Below are 12,217 nucleotides of genomic sequence, written 5' to 3'. Positions count from 1 at the left end.
TTATAGATGGCACAGTGGATAGAGTGCCAGGTGCCTGGAATCAGGAGCACCCAAATTCATAATCCAACCTAACACTTAACTGTGTGACCCTGAGCAAGTCACTTAACCTTGTTTGCCTCAGTTTTCCAAGCTGTAAAATGAGCTTGTGATACAAACAGCAAACCACTCCAGTATCTTTGCCAAGAAAACCCCAAGTGGGATCAAGGGGAGTCGGACGTGACTGAAACAACTCAATAACAACAACAAAAAATATGCCTCCAATCTACCTTTCCAGACTCATTTCATTTTATTCTCTTTCACATGTTCTGGTTTCCAAACAAATTGAACAGCTAGCAATTTCCCAAAGTTAATATTCCATACCTCGCCACCAGGCATTTACATATCCTGTGCCCCATGCCTGGGACGTACTCATCTCTGTCTCTCTAAATCCTTATCTTTCTTCAGGGTTTAGCCCAAATGTTACCTCCTCTCTGAGGCCTTCCCTGATCCCCACAATTATCAGTTTTCTTTTACTCCCCAAATTACCTTTAAGCTGCTTATCTCTATGTATGTCTTAACTTCTCAGTGGAATGTCATCTCCCAGGGGTTGGGGATAAATACTGAGCATCTGTTTTCTTTGGTAAGGGGAACTCCCAGGTGGGGAAACTCCCTCTCCCAATGAAGGTCTCCTCCCTGTACCATCAATACAGAGAGTTCCCTAGAGCACTGAGAGGTTACATCACTTATCCTACAGTCACATAGCTAGTATGTGCCTGAATTTCAGTTTAAAGTAGACATTTGCAGTAGAACTTTGCCACTATCTTGGAAAAACTGGATCTCTAGTCTTATTGCATACCCCAAGGGCACAGCTGAGTTCAGGACTTGAACTCAGAAACACTTGGATTCAAAGCTTGCTTCAGATACTTACTAACATGGTGACCTGGGCAAATCCTTTAACCTTTGTCTGCTTCAGTTTCCTCATCTATAAAATGGGGATAATAATAGTAGCTATGTCCCAGAATTGTTGTGAAGAACAATTGAGCTAATATATATAAAATCCTTTGCAAACCTTAAAGCACTACATAAACACTAGTTGTTGTTATTCTTCTAATTTCTCTGCTTTTCCAATACTTTTTCATAGCCCATGTGGAACTAAGTCTAAGGTCTCTAAGATCCCTCAGTAGTGGAAGCAAAAGATAGACATAAGTTTTTGTATCTAAAAGAAAAAGTAGTATTTTTCTTCATCATCGTCATCATCACCATCATTATCACTGATCATTTCTTCATTAGATAAAAATTACTTAAGGCCATTTTTTTAAAAAAACAATGCAGAACTACTCTAAACAGTGAAACCAATTTATGATTAGTTGATGATAGGGGAAAGAACAAAATGTTCTTCTATTAGTTATGGTAAGCTTTTGTTTAAAATAATTTCAGAGGATATGATTTGAAAGGAGGGGAAAACAGCCTATCAAATTTATTTAATAATCTATATTATAAAGATGCATTAAAGTAATATAAAATCAAGAATGATGATGAAATATCTATGTTTGGAAAGCTGATTTTCTTCCTCATTGGTTCCTATTAGCCTTTGATTCTTTTTTCTTCTCTTCCTTTCTTCCTTCCCTTCCTCCTTCCTTCCTTTCCTCCTTTCTTCTTTTTCTCCTTCCTTCCTTTCCTCCTTCCTTCCTTTCCTCCTTTCTTCTTTTTCTCCTTCCTTCCTTTCCTCCTTCCTTCCTTTCCTCCTTCCTTTCCTCCTTCCTTCCTTTCCTCCTTCCTTCCTTCCTTCCTTTCCTTCCCTTCCTTCCTTCTTTCCTTCCTTTCTTTCCCTCCTTCCTTTCCTTTCTTCCTCCTTCCTTCCTTTCTTCCCCCCTCCCCTCTTTTTACAAACAGGCTGTGAACCCATCACTGTTCGTTATCTTCAATGGGGCAACATAGAGTCTATTGTAGCTGTGGTGTTCTCTTGCCTGGGCATTCTGGTCACCCTGTTTGTCACCCTCATCTTTGTTCTATACCGGGACACTCCAGTGGTCAAATCCTCCAGCCGAGAGCTTTGTTATATAATCCTAGCTGGCATTTTCCTTGGCTATGTGTGCCCCTTCACCCTCATCGCCAAGCCCACCATCACATCATGCTACCTCCAGCGCCTCCTGGTTGGACTCTCCTCTGCCATGTGCTACTCTGCTTTGGTGACCAAAACCAACCGTATTGCACGAATCCTGGCTGGGAGCAAGAAGAAAATATGCACTAGGAAGCCCCGGTTCATGAGCGCCTGGGCCCAAGTGATCATTGCCTCCATCCTGATTAGTGTGCAGCTAACATTGGTGGTGACCCTGATTGTCATGGAGCCCCCCATGCCTATCCTGTCTTACCCCAGCATCAAGGAAGTCTACTTGATCTGCAACACACCAGCAACCTGGGTGTGGTGGCCCCCCTGGGCTACAATGGACTCCTCATCATGAGCTGCACCTACTATGCCTTCAAGACCCGAAATGTGCCCGCTAACTTCAATGAGGCCAAGTACATTGCTTTCACCATGTACACCACATGCATCATCTGGCTGGCTTTTGTGCCCATCTACTTCGGGAGCAACTACAAGATTATCACTACCTGCTTTGCTGTGAGCCTCAGTGTGACAGTAGCACTGGGATGCATGTTCACACCCAAGATGTACATCATCATTGCTAAGCCTGAGAGGAATGTCCGCAGTGCCTTCACCACCTCAGATGTGGTACGCATGCACGTCGGGGACGGCAAGCTGCCCTGCCGCTCCAATACTTTCCTCAGCATTTTCCGGAGAAAGAAGCCAGGGGCAGGCAATGCAAAGTGAGTTATTTGACCTGGGAGTCTGTCTATCTGTCTGTCTGTCTGTCTCTCTCTCTCTCTCCTTATTTTTTTTACTATTGCCTCCTACCTTTTTTCCCCAACCCTATCTCCCTTCTCCTCTGCTATTTTTACCTTCCTCGTTTTCTCAACTTCTACCAGATTTAAGATTCACTTTCTTTCTATTCCTATGAAAAATAAGGAACACAAAACAGTTAGCTTCTGAGTACTTCTAGAATCCCTATAGTCTTGGCCAGCAGTTATGGCTGGAACTCTATTGGTGGTTTATATCCTATCCCTTACAGATACACTTAATCTCTCTCTATCTCAGATTCATCACCTGTTAAAGGACCTAGACTCTGAGGTCCCTTCCAGCTCTGAATCAATAATGCTATAATGCTTTATATAGTGCTCTACATTTAGCGAGAATTCAATAAGCTTTGTGGAACATGATATGGTGAGACCTCAGGTCATAGTAGTCTGGATGTGAAATCATAACTGGTAGTTCTTGTTTCTTGTACGGGCCAACTTTCAGCATACCTCCTATGTGAACTTTGTCAGTCTAGAACTTTGAGCAGTTATACCAGTGCCAGTCTCAGCAGAAAGTGTATGAAGATAGACAAACTAAGCAGAAAATAAAGGAGATACTGCATATTTCAACAGCCATACCATTAGTCCAAGTGACTTAATTTTTGGCACCAGTATTATCCTCATGTTACAGATGAAGAAACTGAGGCAGACATAGATTAAAGGACCTGTCTGGGATTAATTACACAGCTAGTTAGGATCTGAGGAAGGATTTGAACTGAGGTCTTCCTGACACCAGTTCTAGCTCTTTATCCATCTATACCATCTGGTTCCCTAGGTTAAAACTACACAAAAAAGAAGGAGAACAAAATGTGAGGTCTCTATCTTGGGACTCCATAAGAACACTGATGCCTTGATCCTTTCTCTCTTCTTATCTGCACCAGTTTGTTTAATGTGCCCTTCCATGGCCCCACTTCCTGCTTTTATTTTCTTTTACTCAAGAACATATATTTTTCATCTCTAGCTTACACCCATAATAAATTCAAAGTTCTTATGACTTTTATATATTTTAGAATAAAATTCACACTTTGTAACATAAATTTGAAAATTATAGAAGAAAATTATTTTCCTTACTGTTGTATTTAATTTCACTTTTTAATGGAAAGGAGTTTTCAGTAATATCCCACAGCTGGCACAATGCCCTGCACATACTAGTTCTTTTTAACTCAATTAAGTACCTTAGATTTGTCCAAGACTTTATATGCTCTTCAAATCACTTCCACACGCAAGTTTCTCATTTGTGCTTCCCAATACCCAATATTGAGGAGGGAGGCAGGTCACGATTTTTATCCACATTTTACAGATGAGGAAAACAGGCTAATAAAGTAAATAATAGTTCTAATAATTGCATGCTAAGCATTCCAGGGAGTCAGTACAATCTAGTGTTTGCAGAGCTAGCCTAGATGTTAAAAAGAAATGGATTAAAATTTTCCTCTGACCTATACTAGATGCGTGATCATGGGTAAGTCTTTTAATCACTTGGTGCCCAAGTTAATCATCTAAGACTTTATGTTATAAATGAGTTATTGATCATTAATGAGGGAGTTTCTACTTTAAGAGTCCCTTACTGGGAAAAATTCACAGGTCTGAAAGCTTCTTCCCCATGCCCTAAAAAGATAACTATGCTAAGATTTGAACAAGTACAGAACTTCCCCCATCCTCCAGTGTTTTAAAAATGTGCTCAGAAACCAGCATACCTATTCTTAAAGATGTTATTTCTGTACTTATTAAACAGTAGATGGATTTTCAATCTTTTTTCCAAAAGAAGGAGACACATTTCTATCAACATGAAATTACTACTGTCCCCACCTACCCTCTAGTGAAATTACTAATGAGGCTTGGTAGAATATGTAGTAAGGGAAAGACCCTGTTGACCTTGATTCTACTCTTGCATAGGGAAAAGCCATGACAGTGGGGGGAATAAGTGGGAGGCCACCAGTTTCCCCCATTCCTCAGGAATCAGAACAAGAACAAAGGACTAACAGATTTTAAAAACAGAATTTGAATTCTACCTGAAGATTTATACCCAAAAAGTGAAATCGGCAGGCAGATCTTTCAGGGTCTTGATAGACTGGGAATGTCCACAAATAATTTGTAGTCAATTTACTTTAACTTTAAGATTCACTTTCTTTCTATTCCTATGAAAAATAAGGAACACAAAACAGTTAGCTTCTGAGTACTTCTAGAATCCCCTATAGTCTTGGCCTATACTAGATGTGTGATCATGGGTAAGTCTTTTAATCACTTGGTGCCCAAGTTAATCATCTAAGACTTTATGTTATAAATGAGTTATTGATCATACGCATACCAGGCCAACCCTGTGGTTGCCTATGCTTTGTCATGGTTTGCATGACTGATTAAATCCCCAGTCCTGAACCAACTTCCAGGTGGTTAGCTCTTGGCAAGCATTTCAACAGCAGAACAACAAAATAAGGAAAGAAAAGAAATTCGGTCACAAATGACCAGTGATAAGTCCAGGTCCACTGAGTCCAAAGGAAAATGAAGTAGGAGAGATTTGGGCCAAATGGAAGGGGAATAAATTAGAAGGGTGAGAAAGAAAAAGAAGGAAAATAGTCTAATCTAAAAAGTTATTTGGGAGATAACCTTGAAAAGAAAAATAGACTAGTGCATTTTTCTCTCTTATTTTTCTTTTTCTTCACCACTATTTCTTTTAGGAATTTTTCTACCCTTATTATGGTGCTTCAAAATTTTCCATAGATTTTGTGACATTGAATAGGTATCTTCTGAAAGGAAAGGAATCTGACATGTCACTTATAGCAACAGGATTTGCATTTTTTTTAAAAAATATTCTATTCTAGTCGTTCTGCTTTTGAACACACACATACATATGGTGTTTTCAAACTTTTTGTCCCTATTAAACTGTCTTTATCAATTTTTTTAAGAAACTAAATGACTCCAAATTTATATCTTCACAAACTAATAAAATGGTGCATTATACCATATGCTATTTATAGTGGTACTGCCTTAAAGTCTTCATGGGCTTTCCCCAACATTCTAGGGATCTAAAAGGTCAAAAGTCACATCAAATTTCTAGAGTATTTAGAAAATTGCTGTTTAGTTTGGCCCCCCAACTTCAGTGGTATGTGAAACAAAGTGGAAAGCTACAATAGTAGAGTCAGTCAATAGGTTGCTGTGACAATGGCCTCCAATGCTTTGTTACAGGTAAAAGCATCATCAGACATTGTCCAATCAGAAATGTAAAGCAAAAGGAAAAGTCTTTCATAAAATGGAGCTGAAATAAAGTTACCTATTATCTCTTAGCTGATTGAAGCTTTTTGTTCATCTTTTAGTATTTGACTCACTACGATATATTCTATCTCACATAAATTACAAGAACCCAAGTGGAAGGATTGTGCCTTTGTGAGATCCTGAACTCCCCAACATATGCAACCAGTACACTGATTTCAGAAGCATGTGGCTCCAGTGAATACTTATAAATGAGTAGGAAGGTGGTGATTCCATAACTACCAGAAACAAATCGTTGTGTAGGCAGCCAGGCATTACTGCAGCTTGCCATGTCCCACTTTGTTTGCCTGTGGTATCCTGGCATTGCTTTCTTTAAAACCTGGGGATTTTTCTCTTCTGTGTTTTGTGCCTGGAGGGAAATTATGATTTCTTTTACATAATCTAAGGTTTTATTCAGGGTCCATTTTCTGTTCTCATAAATAATTTAGGGGAGTAAATTCATTTGAGGATGAATTTAATCTATTGGCTATCCATGCAATCCTGAATTCACTGAAAAACTGCATAACCATTAAATCGGCTTCAGTAGTTTATAACAGTTTCTAGCTGTAAACCAGATATATCATCTGCATTGAGATACTTAAGATGAGTAAGATGCTAATGAGTTTCCACAGCTATCAAATTGGGGTAATAATGGGTATACCCTCTATCTCATAGAGTTATTTTTAAGAGTAAGCAAGATCACATGCAAGAAATACCTTGTAATTATAAAAGCACTGCATGAATGCAACTTATTATTTAGTCATATATTAAAATTAACTTTCATTAAGCAACTTTTCATGAGCTATTGATAACTGGGCTGATCCAAATGGAATTATTTGGCTAAATTTCAACCAAAACAAAATCATCAGACAATCTGCTAGTTGGTTTTCTCCTTTTGACAGTTCATTTTTTAAAACTTCCCATGTTTTCTTCCCACACTCTATTTTGGAAAATGTAACTTTAAAATATAACAATAGTCCAGCCCCAATGTTTCTGCTTTTGTTGTTAATGTTCAATATTTCCCTGGTTTATCTTTTCCAAAGTTAAAATGAAAAACAATCTGATGTTTTCTGTAGTAACAAAAACCAAGGAGAGTTATGCCAACTATAAAACATGGGGCAGTGTACTCTGGATAGCAAGTCATCTAATGAACTTATTTCATTCTGGATGTGTAATCACTAAGTTTACAGAGTGCTGAGGGTGTTCGGCAGTCTGCATATGTAGCTATAAACACAGACCAGATGCTATAATGAATAGTTTCCAAGTTACCCTATCGTTTTCAATTTTACTCTGAAGAGCTGCCAGTTCAAAACATCCTTCCAGCCGGCTGTTTCTGAGATATATGGCAGGGGGTGGGGGGGGGGGGCAGGGAGTGCAATGTAACTCTGTTTTTGCAACATTCACTTCACTTTATGGTTTTTTAAACAGTTAAGCAACTATCACGACCTTAAAGTTTGGGCCATGACTAAATTATGAGGACAATTAAGGGTTATAAATACAATTTAAATGACAACTGTAACATATAGTCAATGGGTCACTATCACTACCACTATTAACATTTAATACCTTAACCAAGATCAAGTAGCCAGATGCCTATTAAGAACTTGAGGAGACAGAGAAACAGCATGGTATAATGGAAAGCATAGTGGAACGAAAGTTAGAATAGACCTGGGTTCTAATGCTGACTTCAATACTTAACTAGCAATGTGACCATGGATGAGTGACTTAGCCTCTCATCATGCCTCAGCGTCCTTATCTGTAGAACGAGTATGGGATAGCAACTACCTCACAGAATTGTTATGAAGCTTAAATAAGATAACCTGAAAAAGAGCTTTTCAAATTTTATGTAATACAGGAAAGGTTAATTTGGCTGGGAAATAGGAGAAAGAGCAGATAAACTTGGAGACTAACCCTGGTAAAATACTTACATGAGTCTTATGTAAAAATTCTGGGTATTATGAGTGAAGATACTAAGCATTATGTGGGACTCCAATACCTAATAAAGGAACAACACACTCACACAAAGTCACAAACATTGCATTATTTTTGTTGTCCTTCTGTGTCGCATAAAATGCCTTTGAAAACTATCTAAAAATAGATTTCTTTCAAAAATGACAAAAGAAATTTCTTAGATTTAAGTATGAGATAAAAATGACTATACCACTGAAACATTATCAGATTTTTATAGACAATAATTACATGTATGACACCTTCTGTCTCAAATTCAAACATACGTGTATGAAGAGCCCTGTATTCAAGTTCCCAAGCTTAAGCTTTGGTTCTCATATATGGTCACTAAAACTTTTGTTTTAGCCATCTATACAATCTTCAGTTAGGTGGAGTTTTTAAAATGTAAAGATGTGCTCTGTTTACAACTGAAATTCATCTGCTGAAACACAAGGTTTTACCATAAATCAGCATAATAGCAGCTCCATATGAGGATATCTGGTTTGATATAATACCCCTTTAACCTGTCCACACACACTTATCTGTTCCTAGCAAAGATTGGGTCATTTTATTCTCATAGGATTCCATCTGTTAGCTTAGCTTTTAAATTCAGTCAAGGTGTTATTTATACTAAGATCAAAGAGTTTGTGTGAAAAATGTACTGGTTCAAAATATTTTTGGGAAGCAAAAAAAATACAGAAGCCATTTGCAACATGACAAGAAAAGAAGGAAGCAATAGTGAGGTCAAAAATCTAACCACATTTTGGTAAAAAACCTAATTCTTTACTCATCAATAGGTGTGAGTTCACCTATTGATATCTAAGTAATAAATGTGTTATAAACAGAAAGTTTGCAATATAAAATAAGGAAGTGTTTGGAAAACCAGTGGTCAAATATTTTTTCCTCTTATTGCCTAGCCAGTCACCTAGCAAAATACTGAAAGAATAAGGTAAAGAGAAGAAAAGTTTGGCTACTGAAAACTGGGGGCTAAGTAGCTAACCTAACTGTGCAAGAGAAAGGGAAAAGAGAGGCGGTATAGAGGAAGACTTAGGTCTGGTCAAGGGAAGGAGAAAAACATTCCAGAGCTCTGACACTGTGCTTCCATGAAATATAAAGTTACATTGCATTTTTTAAACCAAGCTTTTACTTCTTACAAAAGATCTAGATCCTTTCATATTCTTCTTCTCAAATATATATCTGGATGTCAATAGATCCCACAGCTATCCAACTAGAATAGGATACAGGGAACAGATGGCTATGGTGCCCTACCTCCAAGGAAAATTTCTTACAATGATTAAATCAAGTTTTTTTTAAAATTGTATGATTTACTGATTTAACTTGGTTTAAAGGATAAAAAGCTACTTTTTGCCTCCAAGGAAAAACTGTAACTGGTAAACAAATACAATCTATATATCATGTCTTTGATGGGAAACACAAGGATTAAGACACTACCAAAGTAAGCCTAATTCCTTAGATAACTGGTAATGTTGCTACAGATACAGAGAAATAGTCACATCTATTCCTAACAGAGACTGTTAGGAAAAATCAATAGTCTCATGAAATTGCTTCCTTGACTTTAGGCTGAAAGCATTAATGTGCAGATAGGGATGAATTATACTAAAATTTTAAAAAATGAAATATAAAATAAAAATTAATATAAAATTTTTATACTTAAAAAATAATTTCCATGCACAGTTATAATGGATATTATGTTCTATCTCCTTGTTTATGACTAAAAGAATATATTCATTCAACATATTCATTTCTAATATGCAAGAGCTTACATTATAGATACAGATATGAGAGGCTGCATGGTATAGTAGAAGATTGGCCTTGGAGCCAAGAGGATCATGGTTCTAGTCTTCTCTTTGACATATACCAGCTGCATGACCATGAGCAAGTCATTTAACTTGCCAGTTACCCAGGCACTCTCAAGGTCACTCTTAAGAATTTTGGGATTGATTGTGTGACATGGGTAACACTGGCACAGAACTACCCAGCATGGAATGCCCACATCAGAGAAGGCTCTGTGCTCTGTGAGCAAAGCAGAATTGAAAAAGCTCAGAAAAACCACAAGATATGCAAATTTAGAGAATCCACCCCAAACGTTCACACGGATTGTTTGTGGCCAACCTGTGCTGCAACATTCCAAGCTCATATTGATCTGATCAACCATAGTCGGACACAGTATAACTTGACTCTAGCATAGTGACATCATTTTGGTCTTCGTCAAGAATAAAGGACAATAACCAATCCCCAGGCAATTCTCTAAGACTATAAAACTATGTTAAAAAGTAGTCACAAGTCTAGCAACTATAGAGAGAGTTTCCAAAATGGGAGTTTTCCAAATGAACAAAACTACAGTTATGCCATACACACATATATGTATGTATGCATCTATCTGTCTATAAACATGCATGCAAACACATATATGTGCTGTACCGATTGTTCCAAAAGTCTGAGTGCAGTTTTAAGCTCATGTATATGCATATATGTATTATTATACAGGTATGTATACTATACATGTACTCACACATGTAGGTGTATTATGCATCTACACATCCAGGTATGTGCACTTATATACTCATATATAATCAGAGGCCTGTACCATGTGTCTGTGTGTTTCATATGTGTGTATGTATGTGCATATATATATATATATACATACATACTTGTAAGTATACATATTTATGTTTGCACAATACACATATACAAATATATACATATATGAGTATATATACAAGTATATGTACATATACAAGTACATACACATATATGCAGAGGTATGTATATATGTGTGTATATGTATGTGTGGGAGTACCAATGAGTTAAAAAAACAACATAGCTGGGCTATGAATTATATCTGTAACTAGAGACATCATTTATCTTTTCTTCTATGTCTTAGTTTCTCATTTGGGAAATGAGGACAGTAATACCTCCCCTATTTAACTATCTATCTACCTATCTCATATGTGATGGTTGTGAGGAAAAAAGTCAGATATTAGACATGGAAGTGTTTTAAACAAAATTGTAGATGCCATACAAATAAAAGGTTTATTATAATTTTGGTGACAGTAAAGAATAATTCTGCAGCTGGACATTAAGAATTGCTTTAGAGTTGTTGCATCACAAATCACTTGTACCTCCTCCAAGGTGTGATTTCTTAGTCTCACAGGCCCAAATAGTCTGTTATCAACTTCCCAGAAGATGGTCAAACTCCAGGAAAACTGGTTTGTGCCCATCAAAACTCAAGAGACCTCCTTATAAGCCAGAAAAGCAATTTGTTAATTTCTGACCTAAAAGATCTTGAATGAGTAAACTAGAATACTCATATTCTATCCTCAAGGTGACCTAATCAGAAACCTGGGATGAAGTTCCAAAGTTGCCATTTTTTTAGCCATATAACCATGGATTATCACTACGTCTCTCTAAGACCCAATTCCCTCATCTGTAATAATATTTACACTATCTCACTCACCAGGCTGTTGTAGGCAAACTATTTTATAAATCTTAACATGCTGTTGAAATGAATTATTATTGATCTCTGCCTGAAATATGTGAGATATTAAATTTTTAAGTTTATACTATAACTCTTGCTTATTCAGGAATTGATTATCCTGTTTGAGGATTATCTAGGTTTGTAATGAAAATAGATCTGATTAAGTTTTATATATTTCAATGTAAAAATCATTCATGTTTGCTTAAAGGTATTATAAAATGTATGGGTTGTTGTTTTTTTTTTTTTTTCTGGCAAAGAAAGCCTATGTTCTTTAAAAAGTGATCTTTAAAGAAGCCAGGAGCCTTACTCAGAAAGTTAAAAGATAATCTTTAAGGCAAAATAGCTTTTATATTAGCTACAGGCTTCAAAGTCAAGTGATTAAAAAGGGTAGGAAGCTGATGGATAAAGCTAGTTGTAGGAGAGTCACACACAAATATCTATCATCTTTTTTTCCACTTTTCTGTTCTGATCACAGAAGGAGAAAATGAAAGAAAGCAATTCTAGCCATAAAAAAATGATCAAGAAGCAGAAACCTAAAGCCTTTCTTGGAATTAGCTGAATAGTTGCAGAGAAAGTTCTTCCATCAAGAGCAATTAGAACTGACTTGGGGGGGTGGGGAACCTTTAATTTCCAGAA

At 37.0% G+C, this 12,217-nt stretch overlaps 1 protein-coding gene across 1 annotated transcript in view; it reads left to right on the top strand.

Moving 5' to 3' along the window:
- The window catches only part of GRM1 (glutamate metabotropic receptor 1), a 416,528-nt gene that overhangs the window by 380,575 nt on the left and 23,736 nt on the right, over positions 1-12,217 (top strand). Inside the window, 2 exon segments of the mRNA XM_020986558.2 lie at positions 1,873-2,384; positions 2,387-2,805. Of these exon segments, the coding sequence (XP_020842217.1) occupies positions 1,873-2,384; positions 2,387-2,805 (931 nt within the window).

Source organism: Phascolarctos cinereus, unplaced genomic scaffold (genome assembly GCF_003287225.1).
Source record: "Phascolarctos cinereus isolate Bilbo 61053 unplaced genomic scaffold, phaCin_HiC Scaffold_5;HRSCAF=322, whole genome shotgun sequence".
NCBI lineage: Eukaryota > Metazoa > Chordata > Mammalia > Diprotodontia > Phascolarctidae > Phascolarctos > Phascolarctos cinereus.
The sequence above is the reverse complement of the archived record's forward strand: the minus strand, read 5'-3'. Positions and strand labels throughout refer to the sequence as shown.